Source organism: Rhinoderma darwinii, chromosome 3, assembly GCF_050947455.1.
Source record: "Rhinoderma darwinii isolate aRhiDar2 chromosome 3, aRhiDar2.hap1, whole genome shotgun sequence".
NCBI lineage: Eukaryota > Metazoa > Chordata > Amphibia > Anura > Rhinodermatidae > Rhinoderma > Rhinoderma darwinii.
Genome location: NC_134689.1, coordinates 308,492,946 through 308,520,552, shown reverse-complemented (window position 1 = coordinate 308,520,552; position 27,607 = coordinate 308,492,946). Strand labels below are relative to the sequence as shown.

General features: G+C 38.8%; 1 protein-coding gene across 6 annotated transcripts in view; it reads right to left on the bottom strand.

Moving 5' to 3' along the window:
• The window catches only part of NTRK3 (neurotrophic receptor tyrosine kinase 3), a 629,741-nt gene that overhangs the window by 16,372 nt on the left and 585,762 nt on the right, over positions 1–27,607 (bottom strand). For 4 of the 6 annotated variants that reach the window (XM_075858200.1, XM_075858201.1, XM_075858199.1 and 1 more), the window contains one exon: positions 13,798–14,047. In XM_075858200.1, coding sequence (XP_075714315.1) covers positions 13,798–14,047 — 250 coding nt within the window. The remainder of the gene's footprint in view (positions 1–13,797; positions 14,048–27,607) is intronic. The other 2 variants (XM_075858203.1, XM_075858204.1) reach the window with 1 other exon arrangement.

The following is a 27,607-nucleotide window of genomic DNA, read 5'->3' as shown; positions in this document are numbered from 1 at the left end:
AGTGTTCTATATCAGGGCTTCTAAAAGTATGCCCTAACATGTACTATCAGAAGATAGCATAAGGATACTTTAAAAGGAATATATGAATATGGAAAACCCCGGAGATGAGATCCTTTTACTACATCAGAAGGGAAACTAAGTTTTTAAACAAATTCATCCAATCTATTGGTATACCTGATGTATATCAACGTTGTAATTTAGTTACTGTTAAAAATTGTATCCATGCAAATTCTGTTTGTAGTCACTGACACTAGGTGTCTCTCTTCCTGTAATCTGCTGTCCGTCCCCTGATAACAAGAAAAGTCAGTCTGTGGTTACAGTGCAGAATTGACAGACTGCAGAAAGTGCGGATGTCTCTCTTGATTGACTATAGGGAAGGATGAGCAAGAGGAGGGAGCAGAAAGAGAAATACACAGACATGCTGCCAATACAAGTCTATGGAGAGGGGAGGAGGAAGAAGGAATAAGGAGTAGGAGAACAGCGAGTGAGGGGAGCGGGGAGTAGGAGTAGAGTAAGAAAGAAATAAAGAAGGACACAGACCTGCTTCAGCTTCCTGGTAAGTGCTACATTCTAAGCTACTCTGCTCATTACTGTTGTATAATCTCCTCCATGCTGCTGCATCTTCTATATTTGTTATAGATAAAGATAGGCGAGCAGGATTGCCCTTATCTATGTGTGCTGTGTATAGAAGAAATGATATTCATTAGGCTCCGCCCACTAGCTCAGAGTCAACTGTGAATTATAGTGTAGCCTGCAGTGGTAAAAACTGCTAAAAAATGTGCAATGCATGTCATATAATGACCAGAAATAGTGTTATTTCTCATTTACACAGATATGACAACTTCGAAAAGTCACTTGAGAATTTAGGCACCATTTAACGACAATCATATGCTTATGGGTCACGTGACTGCAGAGAGGTTTAATATGAGAAGTATGGTAGAATGGAATTCCTTCAGAACTAATACAAATTGGCAGTAGGAAATGTGTTAAGGCTCTGATCTACACACACCTATTATTTTTTCATTGAGTAAAAAGTGGTAACAGGTCATAGGTTCATTTAGTGAATCAGCCTCTTTGTAGGCTGTATGCTTTCTACAGAACCGCCGTAAAGGCCCTTTCACACGGACCGATGATGAGGGGAACGGCACGCTTGTTTGTAGGCTGATCACATCTTTTATGCGGCAGTAAATATTATTGTTGTCGGTAGCACATCTTCCTGTGTAAACAGGGGGTATGCTGTCAACAATGATGCACACAGTATGGGACATTGTGTACGTCAAACAAAAAACAATAAAACTGAATTGTGTAAACACTACACCCTCTCCCTGCAAAATAAATAGATTTGTGAACTTGCAGTTTGTAAATCTCGAAAATTGTGCTAATGGTGTAATCCATGGTTCTTTTGTCTCCCTGCCATGCTTTGTAAGGCCTTATGACTCCAAGAGAAAAAAAAACACTTCATGCGTGCGTATGAATTGAAGGCATATTGAGGTACAGTATAGGTCGACAGACTTCTATGGCTATGTCCACTTAGCGGATTCGGGAGGTTCAGGATCCGTGTGAGAAATGCGCCATGTGAACATAGCCTAGGGGTACCGTATTAAGGACATGTACAACCCGGGGATTTGGGGATTTGTACAGACCAGCCATGTGCTATTAACCCCTATGTTTATTCATGTGGGTATAAGTTTTGATTTGATCAACATACATCATTGTTGTATATTAAAAGGCTCTAGCAATACAGGGAAGTCAAATGCGCGCAAATTGCTATGATGAAGTGCGCTATTATTTTATTTAATGGCCACACAATGTTCAGTGAATGAAAGAAAAATACTAATTGGCTAAATACCTATTATGATTTTGCTATAAATGAACTAGATAGATACAGCAGTTGAATGATGGCTAATTCTGAGGTAAAAAACGAAGATAATTTGAAACACACAGACAAGCTAATAAAATGCTACAGCCTAACATAATTATACAGATTAATACACTTACTTTATTTATTGTACAATAAAAGCCCTTTACAACCTATTCTGAATAGATTGTAAAAAAGCAGAAAGACATTGAAAGTCATATTCATGTCTATAAGAAATGAGAGTCCTGGTTTACTTGTTGGTGTGTTATGTGACTCATGATGACACAACTAGCATAAATGTCTCCTAAAATCAGAAGTATGTCATAATCTAAAGGTCAGTATTTAAGTTACTATATGATCCTAAATGGACAATTTATGGCAGTTATGACAAATCAATTTTTCTCCTTTTATTTGATATTTTAGCGGTTTTTTATAAGGTTATTTTGCGTACAGTTGAGCTGCAATCCAATCTGCATAGGCATTATGAACACTGAGACTTCTTTAAACAGATGAGCCAAGGTCACAGAGGATGTCCTGCTTGAGAATGCTCGGAGGCCCATTAATCATCTAAATAGTAAGTTGTCATCCTAGCAAACAGAGGGGTTAAAGCAGTGCAGCCCACCTATCATCTATGTCCACAGTATAGTGGGTCAGCAACATTCTGTATGCTATAAAACAACAGAAAGGCACAGAATAGGTATTATTACATAAAAAAAATCAAATGAATTAGATCCAAATCAAATAAAAAAAGAACACCTCAAAATATCTAAATTCTAAACAATAAAGAGCAAATAATAAGTCACAGCAAAGAGAATGTGGTGCCTCTAGGCCGATCAGAATAGGAGGTACCTTAATTTTTATACAACACCCTTTGAAAAGACTTAAATGGATGCTCTTTCTAAAAGGAGCCTATTATTTTGGTATATATGCCAATATCAGATGGTTCCACATCAAACCACAAATATGGCACATCTGGATGACTACAACCCTTTCTTAGTTTGCTACCTTAAAAGTACCCTGTTGAACGGCATGTATTGGGAACACACACGGAGTAACTATTAAGGTTACTTAGGAAGAGATTTAGAGTCTAGTACTTAAAGGGATATTCCAGTTACAACAAGTTACCTCCTATCCGTAGATAGTCGACTGCAGTGTTCGGCTTTTTCGGGCGCTGCCATAGAGAATGAATGGAATGGAAGTGTGCATGAGCGACCTGCCGCTCGGCTCAAACCTGGGATTCGGGCAACTTCGGGCTCCCCATTCTCATAAACGGTGGGGGTCCGAGCTATCTGACACACACCGATCAGCAAGTTACCCCTTACCCTACGGATAGGGGGTAACTTGTTGTAACCAGAATACCCCTTTAAAGAGCAGTGGCGTCCTTTTCAAGGTGGCACCTCCAGTAACTTCACAGGGTGCATCTCAGGGAGATATAGGGACAGCTTGAATATTGATATTTAAGGCTCCAACACCCATATGAAATTTGGTATACCGAATCCCCACGTGACGTCTTAAGGTACATAAGTAAAAAATATGTAATGTTTCCCTTTATTGGGATATACACTATAGTGTATGATGTTGTCATACTAATACAGATACACATCTATTCATCTCAGTTTTTACCTTTTTATACCTGCAGCATAGTATAATCTAGTGGTTCAATATAGTTATGTACTTTAAAGTGGATCTGTCACCTCAATATACTGCACTAAGTAAGGGTTTTATATTACATGTCCTTTCTCCTAATAGCCGAATCGGCCCAAAACAAATTGTGCTGTTTGCCTAATATGAGCAATCAAAGCATACACCAAACTCCTAGTTATGAGTCCGGTGTATTCATGAGGACAGTGCTCTCTTCATGAATACACCGGACTCATATTTAGGAGTCTGGTGTTTTCTTTGACCATTCCTATTTGCCAAATGGCACAATATTTTTTTTGCTGTTTTGGCTAATACCAGAACGGACATGCTCCTGTAATATGCAGCCCTTACCAAGAGCAGCATATTAAGTTGACAGATCCACTCAAATAGGTATGGACACCTTTGGTGACATTTTTTTATTTTATCTTTTGCATGTATTTGTGTTGACAAACTTTGATTTGATCATGCTTCAGCTTAGCTCGGCATTCAGGACATCACAGATGCCGCTGGAGCATGAGATAGTCAGATAGCTGTATGTCGTATTTCACTGTAAAAGGGATTCTGCAGCCTGCTATGTATTGTAATACAAGCAGGCTGCAGAACGAAAGTGATACACAATTTTTAATAAAAACCAATAACAAAAATATTTTTAACAGATGTAAAAATATAAATGAAGACATTTTGCAAAAAAGTTGTCCATAGCTGCTAAGATAAGCACCAGATACCCTGTCTGAGAAAAATGTTATAATAAACTTATCTTTATCATTTATTACTTACTTGTTTTCTGTGATACATTAAAATATTTTATTACAAATAGTTGGTTTTAATATAACTACGTACTTAAGGCTTTAACGAATTGTATTGCTATCAAAATCAACATCATTTCATTCAATTGTTCACTGTATATTTGGAGTAATGTTTCTGTATGTCGACCGAATTTTACATCCTTGTAGCTTTTCCGATTTATTGTTGATATGCATCTTCTTAGGGGCATATCTAAAAATATGTTTATTTCAGTACATGCCAATTTCTGCAATTGCCTTTTATATTAGTTTAGTTTCATTAAAGTTAAGGTATGAAATACATTTTGTAAATCAATAAAATTCTGTAACATTTTTAAGAGAAAGAGAGCTAAAAAAATAGACAAAAACATTCCATTGTGCAAGTTATTTCTAGAGGGAAGCATTATGTGCCTGTGCGTGTTTCATTAACATTGAACGTTCTGAGTGCCCATGATGTGTGGTAAACCATAGCGGAGCTGACATCTGCTCCTTTCCACTGACTGGCTGAACACTGACATGCATTTCCATTGGACCAGTGGATCTCATGATGCTAAATTCTCTCTGAGACTCTGAAGGCGGTATTTTAGAGATCATTATTTCTACACTTTCAATCAAGGGAAAATGGTTAGTGCTCTTTTAATTATCATAAGGCTGCATAAATCAAACACTCGCTTGCCTCTTCTCAAAAAGGAATTTCATTTTCCAAAGGGCAAGAAAATCAATTTTGCCAGGCTTAGTTTCAGACAGCATATGTGTAGGACTCAAAGGACATACAGTTGATTGGGTTGAAAGCTGAGATGTGAATGGGTGTAATGTATCAAAATAAGTAGACTAGTCTTCTTATGTGCAAAGTCCCACATACGCCTAGGTTTCAAATAAGTAACCTATATTTCCTCTATTGCATGCATGGTTAAGAACAAACTAGACACAAATAACAAATTGACAGTCTTTTAACATATGTTACTTTTATCTGGATTTTAACACTTTAGTGACCAGCCTATTTTGGGCCTTAATGACAGAGTGATTTTTTAATCGTAGCATTTCAAACACCATCATTTTTTTATTTTTCCGTAAACCTAGCCGTGTGAGGGCTTCTTTTTTGTAGGACAAGTTGTATTTTTTACTGACACCATTTTAAGGGAAAATATAATTTATTGATTAACTTTTTTTGGCGGGGTAATGGAAAAAAATCTGAAATGTCACCATACTTTTTACCATTCTATTAGGCCCTGCCTTTGGCCAAATGGCCCACTCCCCAACCCCTTAGATACTGCCATCACTATTGACCTCCCAGCACCCATTCTAGCTGGAACAGAACACCCGTGCCGTAAATATGTCACAGCAACACCTTTTCACGGTGCTGTGGTGTAAATCCCTTTAATGAACGCCGTGCAAAGCTGTATGATCGGTCATAAACAGGTTAAACACTTTAAAAATACAGTGAATGCTAAATATACCAGCACCTTCAGTGGTTCTACTGAATCTAAATTTTATTACCATAAAGTTCTATGGTGATCTAAGTTCAGCAAGCAGTTGTGTACATGGAAGAGTGAGAGCCCCTTTGCAATTATCAAAGTTGCCCCCCTTATGGTTCTGAAGGGCCTGGTGTTTGTTTTCAATTTCACACCCTTTCCCCCTTGTTTGCTTACAACGCGGTCCCCCTGAAGAGGGGGTTCCTTCAGAAGTTTTCACCACCCAGTAACAAAGGGTATGGCACCAACCAGGGCTAAGTCCCCTTTCTTCACGGGTGCAATAACAACTGCTTGGTCTGCCTCTTTGGTTTGTACTGTATGCACTGTCAGTAAAGTTTGCAGCTTCCCAGTGTGCACATGTACATAATATTCACCACACTGGTGCAGGGAACATGAAACAACTGATTCAGGGAGAAGAAGAACAAGCAGTGACAGAAGGTGACGTTTAATCATATACTGACTTGTTGTTATTTCTATGAATGGAGACATACACCGATTATAGCCATAACAATAAAACCACTGATAGGTATCTTGTTATAATGGCACCTGTGAAGGGGTGGGATATATTAGGCAGCGGGCAAACAGTCAATTCTTGTAGTTGATGTGTTGGAAACAGAAAAAATGGGCAAGTGTAAGGATCTGACTTAAAGGGAATGTGTTGCCGGAAAAACATGTTTTTTTTTTAAAAATTAAACATTTAGTGTGTGGGTGATTAAACATTGTTCAAATTTTTTTTATTTTTTTGCACGAGTCCAGGAAATATTATAAATTATTTCTAATTTATAATACTACCCATTTTTGGTCACTAGATGGAGCTGTTCCCAAAATTGCAGCATTGCAACGTTGGGTTAAAAGCCCTCGCTCTAGTGAGCTCTCAGCATCCCCCCTCCTTTATCCTGGCTAGTGCCGGGATAAACGAGGGGTTTGAACGATGTAACCTCCTACACTGTGTGTCGCCATTTTTTGAGCTAACCCACAGTGTAGTAGGTTTACATACAGTAGTAAACACACACAAACACGAACATACATTGAAATCTCTTACCTGCTCCTGCCGCCGCGGCTCCCTCCGGCCCATCCGCTCCGTTTGCTGCCGCTGGTGCAAGTGCACAAATCCGGAAGCCGCGACCGGAAGTAGTAATATTACTGTCCGGCCGCGACTTCCGGTCCACAGGAAAATGGCGCCGGACGGCGCCAATTTCGAATAGGACTGTGTGGGAGCGGCGCATGCGCAGTTCCCACACAGACGCCGTACACTGCAGTCAATGGGACGGGAGCCGTTCGCAGTCCCTATGGGACTGTGGCTGCCGTATTCCATGTCTGTATGTGTCGTTAATCGACACACACAGAAATGGAACAAAAAATGGCAGCCCCCATAGGGAAGAAAAAGTGTAAAAATAAGAAAAAGTAAAACACAAACACACAAATGAATATAAACGTTTTTAATAAAGCACTAACATCTTTAACATATAAAAAAATAATTTGTGATGACACTGTTCCTTTAAAGAGGCTCTGTCACCACATTATAAGTGTCCTATCTCCTACATAAGGAGATCGCGCTATAATGTAGGTGACAGCAGTGCTTTTTATTTTAAAAAAAATTATCTGTTTTCACCACTTTATTAGCGATCATTTTTGAGCAAGTTATGAGCAATTTTAGATTTATGCTAATGAGTTGCTTAATGCCCAAGTGGGCATGTTTTTACTTTAGACCAAGTGGACGTTGTACAGAGGAGTGTATGACGCTGACTAATCAGCATCATGCACTCCTCTCCATTCATTTAGTCAGCGCATAGGGATCCTTTTAGATCACTATGTGCTGTCTTATACTAACGCATTAACGATACTGAAGTGTTTAAACAGTGAATAGACATTCCACAGGATGTCTATTCACAATCTCTGCACTTCGTTACTCTTTCTGTGGTATTTACAGCAGAGCAAGCGTAATCTTGCGAGATTACGCTGTAGATGACAGGTTACAATGAGATTACGCTTCCTCTGCTGTACGTACCACAGAAACAGTAACGAAGTGCAGGGATTGTGAATAGACATCCCGTGGAATGTCTATTCACTGTCTAAACACTTCAGTATCGTCATTAGCATAAATCTAAAATCGCTAATAAAGTGGTGAAAACAGATCGTTTTTTAAAATAAAAAGCACTGCTGTCACCTACATTATAGCGCCGATCTCCTTATGTAGGAGATAGGGCACTTATAATGTGGTGACAGAGCCTCTTTAAGCAAGGGCCAAATTGTGATGGCTATATGAGTGAGAGCATTTCCAAAATGACAGGTCTTGTGAGGGGGTTCATAATATGTAGTGGTTAGTATCTAACTAAAGTGGTGCAAGGAAGAGCACCACTTACTTAAACATTATTGCAGACCAAGTACCCCGTTTCATAGCAACAGTATTCCCCAATGGCAATGGTCTCTTTCAACAGAATAATGCGCCCTGCTTCACCACAAAAATTGTTCAGGAATGGTTTGAGGAACATGACAAGGAGTTCAAGGTGTTGACTTAGCCTCCAAATTTTCCTGATCTCATTCCAATTAAGCATCTTTGGGATGTGCTGAATAAACCCAATCCATGGGTCCAATACATGGAGGCACTATTTCACAACTTACAGGACATAAAGGATCTGCTGCTAACCTCATGGTTCCAGATATCACAAGAACACCTTTAGTGGTCTTGTGGAGTCCATGCCTCGACGGGTCAAAACTGTTTTGGCGGCACAATGGGGACCTAAACATTATTAGGCAGGTGGTTTTAATGTTATAGATGATCAGTGTATATCGGTTTATGTGTGTAGTTTGAACAGGCCCTTATTACATAGGTCTGGTGCAGTTTTTTAATGCCTCTATTCTAGCAAAACCATGCGGTGGATTTAAAAATGGGAGAAATATAAGTTTTCCCAACATACTTTACCTCTATTAGGGGTGTATGCCAGTTTGAATTGACAGATTGCAGTCAGTGGGTGGGCCAAACTGCATGGTCAAACTGCTGCTACGAGACGTGTCAGCCAACTGCTTCTAGGCTGGCTAACTATTTGTTAAAGTACATTATATTTTGCTTGAAAACAAAGCAAACAACAACAAAAAAGAACACAAAATAATGTTAACAAATAGACTATAACAAAATTAATCTGGGTACACTGTAACTTCCAAGCACTATTGTCACAAAACTGAACTGGTATCAATAAGTGAGTCACCTCTCTGAAAGAGTACGCAAACTAACGTTTGCCAAGAATCTTTTTTAAGGTAATCGATGGATGTGTAAGTAATCTAACTAGAGGTATTGATATGAAACAGCCTAACATTGTACATTTTACTTCCAAAGTGTAATGAGGGAGAAAAAAAATCATTTGGATGTGATCTAAAAATCTGCTGGAAACAATTAGCACTATTCAGCCTAAAATACGTCAGGTGGCACCCAGGAGACACAGTGTTTTATAGAACAAACTTTTCTGTGTGGTCCCTCTTCTGCAGTGCAATAGTGAGTTGACTGTGCGGAGAAAATGATAAAGGTTCCTCTGGGGGAATATACAAAAGGAAGGATGAAACGCAATGTGAAATCATTTGGCTGAGTCAAGTTTCATTATTCCAGAGGGACTAATGCAGCTACTTCAGTTTTGAAGCATTAACGATTCGGCACAGGCCACTTTTCCAAATATCCCTTCAGGATCACCCAGTAGGGACTGTGATGGAAAGGACAGTCATCCTTTTAATTACCAAGTCATTTAATGTTCTGCTACACTTTCTCAGACATACGGGATTTTTCTCAAACATATGCACTTATAAAACAGATTAGGCCTGAGAGATCTCAGTCTGCTCCATATGGCTTCTTCTAGCACACAAAGCTCTGAGGGGCTAGGCATTTATAAGGTGTCAGAGCTGGCGTCATTTATGTTTACTCTTTTTGTCAAACATTTTAATGCCTTCCAGTATAATGTAATGTCTTTTAGTGTCACATAATCATTTGGGGATTTGTTGTTTAGCAGAGGCAAACATCAGGCAAGAGAATCTCTTTGTAGATGCTTAGTAAAAAAGATATGACGCACAACGCACACACGAGATAAAGTCAGAAAACATATAATTAGAATATAAAACATATTTTTATTAGTGGATGTTGGGGATTTACTTGTATATGATGTATTTATTTATATAACATATTTATATATCTTGCAGTACCAAAGTAGTGGCTGAATAAGGGTTGGCAAATGTACCAGCAGAGATAATGTGCACTATAAGCAATAGAGTGTCCACGTACTGAATTGTGTCTATAATAAGAAAACTGTAAGTTGCTACTACCCATGTGAAGTTGATGATGGGGTCAGTCTCCAGGCTGCTGCAAAACTACAACTGACAGCCATGCTGGAAGTAGTAGTTCGTAACAGCTAGAGCGCCACAGGTTGGAGAACATGGGTGTAAGGTATCATCTCTGATGTTTCAAGCAATAATAATATAATCCCCCAAAAAACAATCACATAATAGCCATTCAGAATATTCTTAGCAGCACAGCATACTGCATGTCCATACATTAGCAATACTTTTTATGTCACATAAAGTGGATCGAACCTTCTTCTTAGAACAAGAGCTCATTCACACATTTGCAGCTTTTTACTGTATGTACTTTTTACTTCCATGTAAATATAACAGAACATTATCTGCCTTACTTCCAAACACAGTATGTTGCATTTTTATCCATTATCACTTTCTATTTTATTTTTAACCAGCATTTTGCAAGACAGTTCGCTATATCAAAAATCTATAAAGCGATAGATTTTTCATAGATTTTTCAGTGTATAGAACACTATTGACTGCAGTAAAAAAAAAAAAAAATTTTTAAAACTAACTACAACGTCAACAATACTGAACTAATATGGCTTTTGCAGCAAGCTTAAATTTATATTTACTTATATAATTTTTTAAGTATAATTTTAGGTTCTGAATGTTAGATTGTGTACACAAAGAACCAGGGATAGTAGGTCAACCATATTTCCTAGATGCATGTGAATGTATGGCATTTTAGAAAACCATATAGAACACGGTATACATTCTTTGCAAGGTCCTTTTATATTGAAGAGCTTAGTTGACTACAGTTTCTAATACAGTTAAAAATAGGTATACTGACAAATACCAGCCAAACATATCCCGAAAGGCCACTCATCTGGTATAGATTTGGCTAATGAAGTCTATAGGAACGCTGGCGTATAGGCCGTGAATTTCTCCATACGTATACATCGATTGCTCATTGCCGGCGTTATATGAACAGAGACTTCCTATGCAACCATCAAATACAAATGAAAACAATAGTGATTAACGTTACAAAAATCTACCCATCAGCATAGCATTCCCCCTATAAAGTGACATTATTTAATAGTAAAAGGAAATGTACACGGAGGATGACATTTATTTTTAGAGTCATAACTTGCTGCTCCTGGACCCATTGCAAAATCTGTAACAGGGCCTGACATAGCCATATGCCATTTATAATATTGGTGTCTTCTTATGTGGTTAAGGAGCCTATGGGCTCCATTAGGCACCACAGCTCGTGTGTGACTGTTACCTCTGCACCCCCTATGGCTGCGCCGTGTACATTTTGCCTCGGCTAACTTAATTTTTACAGATAAGTATTACCACTTAAAGAACCCGACATGTACATGTGAATAACATATCTCCCCTTTCTTGGCACACATTGATTCATAACTATTATTATTCACTGCATGTTACGGGAAACCACAGGACAATGCAGCATTTACACTAGATTCCCTGTTGTGTACCGTCAATGATGATTCTAATGTTTAACCCCTTAATGACCGCCGATACGTCTTTTTACGGCGGTCATTAGTGGGCTTTATTCTAGAGCGCCGACAAACTACGTCGCTGCTGTAGAATAAAGTAAACAGAGCAGGGAGCCGTGAAATCTCCCTGCTCTCAGCTGCCAGAAGCAGCTGAGGGCTGGGGGCGTCCCTGCTCTGCCGGGTGAGATCGATATTAGTATCGATCTCACCTGTTTAACCCTTCAGATGCGGTGCACAATAGCGTGCACCGCATCTGAATGGTTTTGGAGAGAGGGAGGGAGCTCCCTCTCATCTCACTGACACCCGGCGATAAAATCGCCGAGTGTCTGTGTCTTCTATGGCAGCCGGGGGTCTAATAAAGACCCCCAGGTCTGCCTGCAGCGAATGCCTGCTAGATCATGCCGCAGGCATGACCTAGCAGATGCCTGTCCGTTTTAAACGGACAGGCAGTAATACACTGCAATACAAAAGTATTGCAGTGTATTATAATAGCGATCGGAGGATAGTGAAGTCCCCTAGTGGGACTAGTAAAAAAGTAAAAAAAGTTTAATAAAGTTAATAAAAAAAAAAAGTGAAAAAAAATAAATGAAAAACCCAGCTTTTCCCCTTACAAAATGCTTTACTATTAAAAAAAACTACAATAAAGCAAAAAAGTTACACATATTTGGTATCGCCGCGTCCGTAACGACCCCGACTATAAAGCTGTTACATTATTTAACCCGCACTGTGAACGCCGTAAAAAATAAAATAAAAAACAATGGAAAAATTGCTGTTTTCTGTTAATCCTGACTTAAAAAAAATGTGATAAAAAGTGATCAAAAAGTCGCATCTACTCTCAAATGGTACCAATAAAAACTGCAAGTCGTCCCGCAAAAAACAAGACCTTATACAGCTATGCCGACGCAAAAATAAAAAAGTTACAGCTCTTCGAATGTGACAATGGAAAAATCTAAAAAATGGCTTGGACATTAGGGCCCAGAATGCCAGCAGGGGGAAGGGGTTAAAATGTACAGGATCTGGTTGGTTCAAACAGATGTGATCAATCCCCAAGTACCCACTCAATGTACAATTCAAAATATTTCCAAGGGTAACAATTTTGAACAGCAAGGTGATGTGCTGATAGAGTGTATAAGAGTGTATGAGATATATAACAGTCAGCATTAGATTTGTATAGCTCCCTCCACTGAATGCTGTTCTGTGCGCCACCCAACCTTCAGGAGTCAGGATACAGGCATACTTGCCTGTTTCCTGATAAATTCAGAAAGGCAAAGTTTTCTCTTCCATACACTGATCATAGATATCAGTACAGGATTTCGAAAATTAAAAACTATTTACTAATTAAAATTAACTACCTGAAAAATGTAAATACTAATCGTGCTCTGTTATGGGGGCACTGTGTGGCAGGTACTGTTATGGAGAACTCTAGGGCTGTATGAATTATGTTTTAAGTAGCTTAAAAGAACAATCCAGGCAAAATTGTCACTGTGTTATTCTTAGTGCAGACCATGACAGGCCATGTATTGTCTGTGGTGCTCTTCTAATCTCTGTGTCATGCACCATCCCCTCAAGCCCTGCATTAGACATAACACAGTGCTTCAATTTACCCAGACTGCTCCTTTAAAGGAGTATTCCCACTTAAGACTTTTATGGCATATCTGTAAGTTTGGTATTCTAGAGAGGAGACAAGTTGGAGCACTGGCCACGCATGCAAATGCAATTTATGGAATATGTAAAATGCTCAGCTGTTTTGGTAACTGCCATAAACTACAATGGAGATTGCAGTGTACATGTGCAACCATCTCATCTCTTTTTCTGCGCAATGCCAAATGGGAGCAGGGGTATACCACTCTCCTGATAGGTGGAAGTTCCAGGAGTGAAACCCCCAACTTGTACTTTAATATGCCATAAATGTCTCAGATAGGAATGCTCCTGTAAGTTTTATTAAGGCCCATAGGAGTGGTGCAATTGTACAACATAACTCTCTGAACAGTAAAGGTTGTGCACCCCTGGTTTATAAAATGTATGTACATGTTAAGACTACAAATATGATTTGACTTCTATGGCAGTAGTTGACCACACACACACACACACACACACACACACACACATACACGCACACACACACACAATCACACACACATACACACTGTAATTTAAGGGTCATAATAAAAAAAATATTTGCAAGGTAATCATAACACTTATAAATTTTGAATTAATTAAATATGAATATAAAATTTGACAATTACCCTTACCCTGTAGTAGTCCGTACTATAGACATCTCTCGACATGCCGAAGTCACCAATCTTGACAAGAAGGTTTACGCCCACCAAGCAATTTCTGGTGGCCAGGTCTCGATGAACAAAGTGCTGAGATGCAAGATAGACCATTCCTGAAGCAATCTGTGTAGCAATGTGTAACATTTGGGACAGACCTAAGTCTCCTTTAGTCTGTCTAGGTTGACCATCAACAAGAATCATGGCATCTGGTCCATGAGCTCTGAAAAGAAAAAAATAATTGTATTTTAGATTTATCATAAATAGCCAAAATTAGCTTGATCATAAATAGACTAAATATAAAAAAAACATGTTAACTGTGTTATTTTTAAATAACCAATATCACACCTTAGTTATTAACAGACCACAGATAAACAAGAAGTAATTTTTTTGTGGGTCAAAAATAATTGTGCACTTATCTAAAGTGCAAGCACACACCAAAAACAAAGAGCTGTAAGTTATCATTTTAATATTCCCACAAGAGTGTACGTACAACAGAGACAGCACATGCAGCTACTATGAGGCCCATAGAAAGAGGGGGTCCAGCCCTGGGTTTTGCATCCATTTTACTACTGGGTAATGAGGTCCTGCGATGGACAACCCTCTCAAAAGGAACTACATACATTGTTAGTATAGAAGGAGGTAGAGGATTGGCCATAGTGTCACAGAGGGAGCGTGAAGTGGGAAACATACCAGGCCCTTCTGGGTTGCAAAACACGATAATCTAACAGGGAGCCAATTTTGATCTTTGCCTTAAGGCATAACTGATCTCACTTAAAAAAAATTCATTTTGTTCTTTAAAAGTTACGTAATGGCATATAAGTTTTGAATATTATTATACTGATCTATACTTTCATCTGATCCTAGGATGAATAAATATTTCATTGCTTTATAGTACTGCATTTCTAAAACTCCACAAAACCCATATCAGTGAATTGTATCTCATTGCCAATTTACTTCCATATATCCCAGGGGTTCCTCTCAATCTCCTAACAAGATGCAGCAAGAGTATTTCATACAAACAAGCACTCTCTAAAAACGATACAAAATCACATGAACCGCACTAAGATATTACCAAAGACATACTGCCTAATAAATCAGACAACAATTCCTTTACGTGTCAGCACTTTTTTTTTTACGCATTTTGCCCATCATAAACCCATTTCCCTGAGATGGAGCGGATTGAAATTGCACTGAGTATACTGCACAATGCATTTAAGACATGAAACAAACTACCTTTGTCAGCAGCAACAAAACATATTGCCTCAGTCCATGTTCCTGAGACACTGCACATTCATATATGTGTTTTACTGAGAGTTTTATTCCTTACTCTAGGTATTATGCGCTACTTGAATATACCAACAGCCTAAAAGGCATAACAAATGTGGAGAATAGTCTACATGTATGTATTGGTTTTCACTTTTTTTATTTTATTTATTTTACTTAAAAATAAATGTACATTTATTATAAATAATATACAATTTGTTCTTATCTGCCAACATTGAAATGATAGTTATTATATTTTTATTCTAATAAATACCTTCAAAGTGGTGCAATATGGATGAATACTCCACTAAAAATTATTTGATAATAAGGAGCTTTCAAGTAATTACAGCATAAAGAAGTCTATTAATGAAAAACTACAAGTAACTCATGTCACAGAACCGGTAGCAGGTGGGGGGTCTTGCAACTGAAGGACAGAATTATGCACGTTGCAGGATTTTATTGGCTATTACAGTCAGGCGCCTACAAAGTTAGAGAAAAAATAAATATCTCTTTTAGTTTTAATTCCAGATGGACGACACTGATGTAAATTATTCAAGAAACAATAATTTATTTAACTTCAAGAAATAGAAGATCTGGTTAAGAAGAGAGATAATTGATCCAGAGAAGAAATGTTGACCCCTAATATGAGGCAGTAGGCAACTACCTTTCAACAATTTTCTGCCTTCTTCTGGATCAACACTGCAGGATAAGAGTTCGAACTTGATGACTGTGGTGTCTTTTTTGCACCTTAATAACCATTGCATTATATTACCCTGGTTCATCAACCTTATTATAGCTAGTAAATATAAGACACTTGTTCTTATCTAGTTTTAGACAGATGTTGAACCATTGTGCGACTATTATGAATTCCGACAGAAGTAGAGTAGCTAAAAGAGTAAAAATATAGCAAAGCCATATAGCATACCAAACTCCTACTCCTTCCCATAGGTTCTTGATGCTACAAATGTGCAAACCAGCACTGTGTGCGGACTTAAAGAGGCTCTGTCACCAGATTTTGCAACCCCTATCTGCTATTGCAGCAGATAGGCGCTGCAATGTAGATTACAGTAACGTTTTTATTTTTAAAAAACGAGCATTTTTGGCCAAGTTATGACCATTTTTGTATTTATGCAAATGAGGCTTGCAAAAGTACAACTGGGCGTGTTGAAAAGTAAAAGTACAACTGGGCGTGTATTATGTGCGTACATCGGGGCGTGTTTACTACTTTTACTAGCTGGGCGTTCTGATGAGAAGTATCACTTCTCTTCAGAACGCCCAGCTTCTGGCAGTGCAGATCTGTGACGTCACTCACAGGTCCTGCATCGTGTCGGCCACATCGGCACCAGAGGCTACAGTTGATTCTGCAGCAGCATCAGCGCTTGCAGGTAAGTAGCTACATCGATTTACCTGCAAACGCCGATGCTGCTGCAGAATCATCTGTAGCCTCTGGTGCCGATGTGTCCTCGCTCGTCTGACACGATGCAGGACCTGTGAGTGACGACACAGCGTGATCTCTCGAGAACACGGCTGTGTCTGCACTGCCAGAAGCTGGGCGTTGTGAAGAGAAGTGGATGATACTTCTCATCAGAACGCCCAGCTAGTAAAAGTAGTAAACACGCCCCGATGTACGCACATAATACACGCCCAGTTGTACTTTTACTTTTCAACACGCCCAGTTGTACTTTTGCAAGCCTCATTTGCATAAATACAAAAATGGCCATAACTTGGCCAAAAATGCTCGTTTTTAAAAAATAAAAACGTTACTGTAATCTACATTGCAGCGCCTATCTGCTGCAATAGCAGATAGGGGTTGCAAAATCTGGTGACAGAGCCTCTTTAACATAGTATGGTGATGTAATCATCTTATACAATTCTACCTCACTATACAAATGGGTACTAGGGCTAAGATGAGTGAATTGAATTGAATACAATTGAATCCACTATCCACCATTGATTCTCCAAAATCCAAATCCCTCTGATTAGTATTTGCTATAAATCTAGAAAATGTCCAAAATATTCTATCATATCTATTCAAAACCTAGAGGATCGAAGCTCAAGAATTAGATTGTTCCTTTCTAGTCATACCAGAAACATGTAAAACCAAACATGTGCAATACCATTGGTTTGTAAGGGAATTCCAAAACTGATGATATCAAACCCTTTACCTTCAACATTTCATCCTTGATTCAGATGTATATAATGTATAAATGTATGAACTGTGACATATATTCCATCGTATATATTATTTATTAAATAGGCTCATATATATTTTCATACTACAGAAAACAAAATATTTGTATAATAGTAGCATTTACTAATCTATATCTGAAATGTTCACTAGAACAAATTCTCACAATGTACAGATAGAGGAAATCTTAAAAAGGTTCAGAAGATTGATCTGGAACGCTTAACATTTTTCACTCCAGAATGATAGTAAGTCTACAGAACTTTGCGTTGTGAGATTATGTCTTGTGTTGGGAGATTTGCTCCATCTGGATATATAGTATTCAGCTAAATATACGAGTGACCTTTCTGACAAAGTTGTTTGTGTTTATTTATTTTTTTTACATTTTCATAAAGTCATATCCCAGCTTGAATGTGTATGGTCTGCTCAAGACACCGTTCAGGCAAGTTTCTGCACTATGAGAGGGATAAAAGGGACGCATCCCCCATAGACTAGAGTATATGGAGGAATGCATGAAGTGCAAAAAAAATAGGACATTTCCTGTTTGCTCACAGACCCTTCACACGCTTCGTTGAAACAGCGGCCACATTGAATTATATAGGTCCGTGTGACGGCCGTTGTTTCAACAGCCGTCACACGGAAGTATTACATGTTCGTGTGAATTAGGCCTGACAGGAAGGAATTACCTGTGATTCAAGGGCGAGAAAAACAATATGAGAAATTACAATGAACGCACCCAATGGTTAACTTATGATTATTATTTTTAGTGTTTATTTTGATATAAATAGTGCTTATATATTCACAGCACTTTAAAATCAGGGAAGTAGTAAACACATGGGAAAATGTATCAACATTTCCAAATTTTTGGAGTAGAAAAGTTGCAAAATGGCCAAAAGTCGAAATTTGGTCCTTTCTGCCACCCTCACCACTTTTGTGGAAAGGGGACATGGCCACAGAAGCCTGACAAATTTATTATAATTTACGTAAAAAATTATAATTAATGCCAGAATTCTAGCTGGCATAGATTCTACTCTATGGAGTGTAGCAAGGTAGAGGCTCATGCTGGGCCTATACCTTGCCCCTCATTGACTAAGCTATCCCCCATTGGATATAAAAATAATTAAATTTAAAAATAAAAATAATGCTCACCATGCTACTCTTTTCCCTCCGACTCTTTCATCAGTCCAGCGCTGCTCATACAACCTAATGATGACGGGCAGCATCAGGACGTTGTATGCGATGCAGCACTGATGAGGATGTAGTGCTTCATCACATATAAGGCCCTGTTGCTGCTCGGCATCAGAACCTTGTATGAGCAGCAGTGATAAGGGAGCCAGAAGGGAGAAGGGGAGCAATGAGGTGAGTATGTGTTTTTTTTTAATTATTAATTTATCAGTGATGGAGGTGAATTGATGGCTAATGACCATGGTGCCACGGCCCGGCCAGAAGATGCAACACATTTATTAAGAGTTTTTCCCACTTCTTTTCTTACTATTAAGACTGGCACATGAAACGCCAGTCTTAATAAATTTCCACCATACTATGTAATCTGAAAGAAACAATAAAACAGGAAAACATTCTGCATGCTGTCAGTCCATTGGATATGTATACAAGATGTAGAAGTGCTTCTTTTATTCTATGTGCCATTCATATGGAAGCACAACAAACATGTTATAAAATGCTATGTGAACTGGATGACTTGTGCTTACATCCTGTATGCAAACACAAAGTGTGGAGTATTAAAGAGATACAGCATTGAAAAAGTTACAGTAGTGTACAGAAGTGAAAATTGGTATGTGTAAATACTGTAGGTGTTGAAAAGGTGGTTGAATACAGAATGAGAAAGTATATAAAATAATTAGGTCCCAAGTTGCTTTTTTATTATTTGTTCTGAATGCTTTCATCACCGGTGACAGCTAGCTATTCCCATTGTGTTGTACCCCCCAATATACTGTATCTGCTACACAGTTAGTCTCTGTAAGCTATGTTCCACAAGTTTTCATATTGGTAGGCTCAGGTCCTCTATAGAAAAAGCTGAATGCATAAAAGCTCCTAATATATTCTTATTAAAAAAAAAAAAGCGCTACAGTAGGCAGCAACAAAACAAAATGCAATTTAACTATAAAGCTATATGACGAATGGATGTGTTATTCTTTTTAATTTGTTCCAATCTTAATCTCCAAGTGTACACTTTAACCCACAAGTTGTAATATTGAAAGCTTGATACATGACTGCTGTGTATTCTAGATATACAAATAAATAAGAATCTTAAATTACATTGGAAGGTTGAAAAAAGTGATTTGGAATAATTTAAAAATATGTTGGATAATTGCATAAACAGTAATTCCTTAACCCCTGGAGGACTAGGCCAACTTCGGCCTTTGCGGACCAGAACAATTTTTGATCTTTACTCTTTGCATTCTGGCGGTGATAACTTGTCTATTTTTGTTTGATGTAGCTGTATGAGGATGTTTTAAGAGCAACAGATCTATTCCTGTATGCTCGTCATCTCCTAGCTTTTGAGCAGTAGCTGGGGAAGTTGCTTAGGCAACTGCTGCACAGCTGATTCAACAGTGTAGGTTTAGATGACCACAATGATGTGAGCCTGTGGCTCGTTTAGAGAAAGCGACCAGATTAGTCTGCCTCTCCTTAAGAAACCTCTGGCCTCAAAGTGAGGGCATTGTTTATAGTACTTGCTATGTGTGTTTGCCATGTGCTAGTCTGATCGTGTGTTCCAGTCTAGTGCTGTATATTTCCAGCTCTACCTAAGTATTAGTGTTGTGTTTTTGCAGCTCTGCCTAAGTATTTCCTCAGTCCGTGTTTGCTTCCGTGTTTAGTCCTGTTTATTGGTTAGTTGTATCCTGTTTTATTGGTTTATTTTCTGCTAGCCTAATTTCCCTAAGTTTGTTTGTGTTGTTTTCATTGCTTCTGCTTCTTATAGATGTTACTTTATAGTACTGTTAGGGACAGTGTCGGCAAATTGGGGACTCTATTAGGGACATTGTTAAGGACAGCGAGGTTACGTTATGTGGTGTTAGGGTCAGTGCTTAGAAACTGCTCCTCGGATAGATATAGGCAAAGCTAGTTAGGGTTAGCTTGTTATCAAATACCATCACCCGTTCAGTTTTCATCATCTGACTGTTATCATCACCCATCATCTGTCTGACATCATCATCATCTTGTTCCATCACTGTCTTAATTCGGTAGGTCACTGTTTGTTCTATTCCTGTTGCCTGTCAGTACTGTAACAGATGGTCTATAATTCCTTTCCCTTTATCTGTCTAGTTGGTTCACAATTCAGCCCTATTGTCGTCCTTTGTTTGCTATAGGTGAAGCCTAAACCTGATGTCTTGTGGCCAGCCGACGTCGTTACAAAAGGTTTGTTTTTTGCAGGACATATTGTACTTTATGTAGGTGCCATTGTTTGGTACATATAAATTAGAACTTTATTTTATACTAAAAAAAAATTTGGGGGAGGCATAAATGCAGAAAAAAAGAAAATTCTGCTGCAGTTTATATTAATATTTTTTTTTACAGCATACACCAATTATCATAAATGACAACAATGTAACAACCTGCACAATAAATGTATAGCATAATTCATGATAAAGTCGTGATGATACCAAATATGTGTAATTATTTTATGTTTTAAGACTTATACATTATGGTAAAAAAAAAAAAAAAAAGCAAAATTGTGTGTGTTTTTTATCAATCTATTTAAAACATTACTTTTTATTATTCATTTAACTTTTTGGTCTCTTAGGGTCTGTTTTAATTTAGATATTTTGTTTTTATCGATAAAGTACTAGCATATATCTATATGCTAGTTCATTAGCCTGTGTACTGATAGTACACAGGCTGTTGTTAGGGCATACCTAAGAATGCTCTTCATTGGACTCTGGACGGTCTGCTTATAATAGATATGAACCTTGATTGTGTCGCAGAAATTCCCTGTAATGCAATCAAAGGGGCGTCCACCCCTTAATTTTTGGCTTTGAATGCCACGATCATCGCTGATCATGGCAATGAAAGGGTTAATAGTGGAGATCAGACTTTTAGGCCCATAATTCTGTGATGGCTTATTTCATTACATATCTTTTTAGTTATCAAAGCCATAGAGTTAAAAGATACAATTCTGACTGATTGCATCCACCACTAAGGCCCCATGAACACGGCCGTGCCCGTAATCACAGCCCCCGATTGTGGGCACGGTTGGCCGCTGACGGCCACCCGCATTTTCGGGCCGTGCTCCCATACAAAGTATGGGAGCATGGCCTGTAAAATACGAAAATTAGGACATGCTCCGTAATTCCCGGCACGGTTCTATGGCACGGACACGACGGAAAGGTGTCCACGGCCAATAGAACCGAATGGGTCCATAAAACCGCGGACCGTAGTATGGTCCACAGTTTAAGGTCGTGTGCATGGGGCCTTAGAGCACAGGAGCTTACTGAAGATGGATTTGTTGAGTTCATTTGTATGCTGTAGAGCAACGGAATGTGCACCACTGTAAATGTATCAAGTCAATATTAGAGATTAGATCATTTTACTTTCTTACATTTGCCAGAAGTCAATCTAAAACTTAGCAAATCCAATTGCCTCTAAATGGACGGTGACATTGAAGTGTTAAGGGGGTTTTACACTGGGTGATTATCGGGCAGACAAGCGTTTTTTGCTGATAATTGCCCTGTGTAAACAGGCCAGCGATCAGCAAATGAACGAGCAAATGCTCGATCATCTGCTGGTCGTATCGTTTTAAAAAAGTAAAATATTATCATTGTCGGCAGCATATCTCCCTGTGTAAACGGGGAGACGCGCTGCCGACATGATAATAATGTATGGGGACGAGCGATCAGAGTAACAACCACTCGTCCCCATCCATAGCTCCGTGTGACAGGATCAAACGAGTGCCGATCAACGATGTCTCGTTGATCGGCGCTCGCTGCATTGGCCGATTATCAGCCGGTGTAAAAGGGCCATTACTATGCTTGTATGACACATCCAATGGAAATTATGTTGTTTACTGCAATAACAAGGTTGGAAGTTGATTGACTTCTTAATCTACGATTGTCATATCTAATCCAGAAGTACATTTTTTTCGGGGTGATAGTTAATAAGAGGTAATTGTTAATAAGGTATTATTTAATTGTATTAAACACATTTTATTGCATCCATTTGATATATCCATGTTTATACATTTACAACCATACTTGAATATACTGTAAACTCTTTATTACATACAGTGCCTCACACACATTTTCTGTATAAACAAGTAAATTTGGACTTATAAAATGTATCATATTTTAAGTAGAAATATTTATATCGGAAAAAGTGAGATAGAGGACAATATTTTATTTTAACTCAGATCATAAAACGCCCAGACCTACAACATAGTTTTATTTTCTACTTCTCCAAGAGGAAATTCTTTTATATGCTTATTCACATTTCATACATTAAATAAGTCTACAGAAAACCTACGTTGCCATTGCCAGGTACTTGAAAGTGAACATGAGGCGTGAAGAGATTTTAAAAACCCTTCATAAATATGGAGATTTAATCTGTCATATGGAAATAATAACTTTGAAGAAATTCAGAAAGACATGTTTTATTTCAGGTTTTAGGTTTTTTATATCCAAGGGCAGGAAATGATGTGCTTTGAATGATGTAATTCTGTTTTGATGCAACAATTACTAGTGTTTCTCTATTTCTTTTATTTTTTTTTAGATTATTTTTTTTTTGCTACAGTAAGTTAGATTTATTTTCAGATTTTCGGCTTTGGGCAGGCAACTATTAACTCTGCCAAGAAACAAAGGGGATTCCTGCATTGCAAGACTAATTCAGAAAGCCGTAATGCAGATGCAATTTGTTCATATCTAATTTTGGCATTATTCATTTATATTAATGGTGCATATCAAGTAACTCTCCAGCTATTTTTATCTACTATGGATTATTTTCCAAAACCAAATTTTGTAGTTCAAAATAGGCTCTATTCAGATTGTGTTTAGGGAATTTGTTTCATGTATAGGTTGAGAAATACTCCATGCCTCCATCCGTTATACTTTTTTGCTATGCCCGACTGTATAGAAAACCAGAGCCGGCTGTGCTTTCCAGTACAGAAAAAGAAGAGGAACACCTTCGAACAGGTCCGCCTTAGGTTGGATGCCGCCCTGTGCTGGATTCTCTATTGCTGACCTCCACAAACCAAAAATTAACCACATATATAGACACACACATACTGGAACGTATATACTGTACATACATAGAGGCACATATTTAGACATACAGGCAAATATACATACGTGTATATATATACACCAACACACAAACACACAGACACACACACACACACGAGGCATGTACACACATACACATATAATGGGTCATATAAATAGCTATAAATACATATAGGTAAATATATAGGTATACAGACCGATATATGCCCCCACAGGCACATACATTCACAGTACAGATAGTGCAGCAGATGTTACCTGCAGTCCTATGTAACACCACAGATAACACAGTGATAGATCTCTGAATACAGATAATGTAGTAGATGTTACCTGAAGTCCTATGTAACACCACAGATAAGACACATAGTGATAACTCTCTGATTACAGATAACGTATTAGTGTTACCTACAGTCCTATGTAACACCACAGATAACACAGTGATAACTCTCTGATTACAGATATTGTATTAGTGTTACCTGCAGTCCTATGTAACACCACAGATAACACAGTGATAACTCTCTGATTACAGATATTGTATTAGTGTTACCTGCAGTCCTATGTAACACTGCATATAACACACAGTGATAACTCTCTAATTGCAGGTAAGGTATTAGTGTTACCTGCAGTCCTATGTAACGCTGCAGATAACACTCAGTGATAACTCTCTGATTACAGATAATGTAGTAGTGCTACCTGCAGTTCTATGTAACACCAGAGATAACACAGTGATAACTCTCTGATTACAGATATTATATTAGTGTTACCTGCAGTCCTATGTAACACTGCAGATAACACACAGTGATAACTCTCTAATGGCAGGTAAGGTATTAGTGTTACCTGCAGTCCTATGTAACGCTGCAGATAACACTCAGTGATAACTCTCTGATTACAGATAATGTAGTAGTGCTACCTGCAGTTCTATGTAACACCACAGATAACACACAGTGGCACGTGCAATATTGTTAGAATGCACATCCGCCATACATAGACGGATAGTATTAAGAGGCTAAAGGGTTTGTCCAGGTTTAAACTTTTTATGTGGCAGCAGGAGAGGAGGCTTCAAATAAAAAAGCAGCCCATACTTACCTCTCTCCTCCCATATGGTCCTGCGCTGGGGGCTTCTGTCATCTCTGTTCTGTTTGCACACAGAGTGGCTGCAGCGGTGACATCACGTTGATAGTACATCACCGCCGCAGTACATCACTGGTCTTAGCTGAAAACCGCTGAGGCTATTAATAGGCTGCAGCGGTGGTGTACAGTTAACATGAAGTCACCGCTATATACAAACAGAGAACAGATCTGACGGGAGCCCCCAGCACAGGAACGTCAGGGAGGAGAAACGTAAGTATAAGATATTTTTTGTTTCATTTTAAGGGTATGTGCACACGGTAGCAGGCTTTTACGTCTGAAATGACAGACTGTTTTCAGGAGAAAACAGCTGCCTCGTTTCAGACGTAAAAGCTCCCCCTCGCATTATGCAAGGCGTCTGTGACGCTCGTAAATCTTGAGCTGCTCTTCATTGACTTCAATGAAGAACGGCTCAAATTACGTAGCAAATAAGTGTCCTGCACTTCTTTGCCGAGGCAGTCAATTTACGCGTCGTCGTTTGACAGCTGTCAAACGATGACGCGTAAATTACAGGTCGTCTGCACAGTACGTCGGCAAACCCATTCAAATGAATGGGCAGATGTTTGCCGACGTATTGGAGCCCTATTTTCAGACGTAAAATGAGGCATAATACGCCTCGTTTATGTCTGAAAATAGGTAGTGTGAACCCAGCCTTACTCCTCTTGCTGCTTCAACAAAATATATATTTTTTTTCTTTTCCGGATAACCCCTTTAAAGGCACACCTTTGAAATAGTTTTTTTTGTTTGCTTTTTAAATAATCAGTCAGTGTGTTTTGTACAACTTTCTAAATACTTTTTATTAAAAATAATTTTTACTTTTTAAGATACAGCTGCTTTGTGTCCTGTATAAAGAGCAGTTGTATCGTGTGCTGAGACCTGAATCCGTCAGGTTAGTGGGACTGACGGGATCAGTGTCAGCGGGTTCTGCGTGTCTCTGACACGCAGGATCCACCTGTTATCGATCACATCTAAGTTATGAACTGTCAGAGACACGCAGAACCCGGTGACACTAAACCCGTCAGTCCCACTGACTTGACGGACTCAGGTTTTAGCACTAAATACAGCTGCTCTGCATACAGAATACAAAACAGCTGGATCTCAAAAAGTAAAAATAGTTTAATAAGGCTCCATTCAGATCTGCATCACGGCTCCGTTCAGGCTTTCCGTCTGAGCTTTCTGTCAGAACGGAACCCTAACTGAAACAAATGGAAACAATAGTTTGCATCACCATTGATTTCAATGGTGACGGATCCGGTGCAAATGGTTTCCATTTGATTCAGTCAGGAGCCCTGACGCAGATGTGAACGAAGCCTCAAATGTAATTACAAAGTTGCACCAAACACACTGATTTTTATTTAAAAAATATATACATTTTTTTTAAAGGTGTACATAGCTTTTAACATAATCTGAACAGGGTTTAAAAAGGCAACAAATGATAAATGTGCACTATGAAGACACTGAATTTTGTGCCCATTTGACATTTATTAACACTTTAGTGTCTTTCAGTGCCACCATGGTGCCCATTTGCAACTTATTGCCCCTTTACCGTCTTTCTGTTTGGTGGCCCCTTGATGCCCATTTGCCATTTACTGCCCCTTTAGAATCTTTTGTCGCAGAAGAACAATAAAGGGGCAACAAAATGGCAAATGGCAATAAAGGGGGCACTGAACAGAAGAACACTAAAGGGGCAGTAAGTGTCAAATGGGTACCAAGGTGGACCTGAATCCCCTGTCTATTTGCCATTATTACTCTTTTTAGACCCCCATCAGTGCCCCCATTCAACCAAAACCCACAACCAGTGACTGACCTGCTGGGCTTCTGACAAACACTGCTCACTGGTGCTGCTGGAGCTGAAGCCGCCCTGGAGAAATGTTTCCTTAATGTCCCCACCAAGCCTGGAAATGCATAGAAAGTGCGGTGTCTCCTCCCTGTCTTGTGTCCTGTATCATGTCATCACGCCTTTCTCATCATTCAGGACGCAGGACAGGATGAGCGGATGAGCGGTGGCTAGGGCGCGGGGCAGCCAGTATTGAGGTTGGTGCAGTAAGTGAGTGGCCCCTGACCCGGTGGCGCCCCGAGGAGTGGACATGGTGCGGGGCATGCACATCCGGTGGTGCCCCCCTTACTTTGCGGCGGGTGGCATCCTGTGCGACCACAATGGTCCGTACCTAAGGCCGGCCATGTCTTCGAAAACTAGCACGGTGGATGCGAAAAGGGTACTCTTTCGGCATCTATAAGCATTTCCCATTGTTTTTTTTTAAGGTACACTGCAAACAGTTTGCAGTGAGACTTTGTCATTTAGACAGCTATTTTAGCATTCGTATTACTGATGCAAGAAACGGACAGACAGCGGGTCAAATGACCCAAAATAACAGGTACATGTACCTAACCTTTCAGATGACTTTTCAGAATAAGATGTGATATGTGTGTACAGATGTAGCCATCTTTAACTTGATTCTGATAACTTGCTGATATCACACAACAAAAGCCATTGAAAAGTCATTGTAAAAGTCAAGATAAGAGATCTAGCCATTGTTTATTTAATGCGTTAAAAGATGTAAATACGGCTGCATCTGTACATGAGGAATAACACTATTTCTAACCATTATATGACTTGTATCGTGCATTATTCAGCAGTCTTCTCCTCTGCAGGCTATATCTCTAATTCTCTGTTGTCTCTGAGATAGTGGGCGGGGCCTAACAGCTATCTTGTCTTCTATACACTGCACACATAAAAGAAGAAAATCCTGCTCTTCTATCTCTATCTATTACACACAGACACACACACACACACACACATATATATATATATATATATATATATATATATATATATATGTATATATATACATACACTCCTCAACATTGAAATTGCTACACCAAGAAGGGCAAGCTGTAAGGTTATGTAAATCGGAGGAGTAGCAAGTGTCATTAAGATCTGCAAATGATAAAATTTTCAAGCACCTCACTCCAA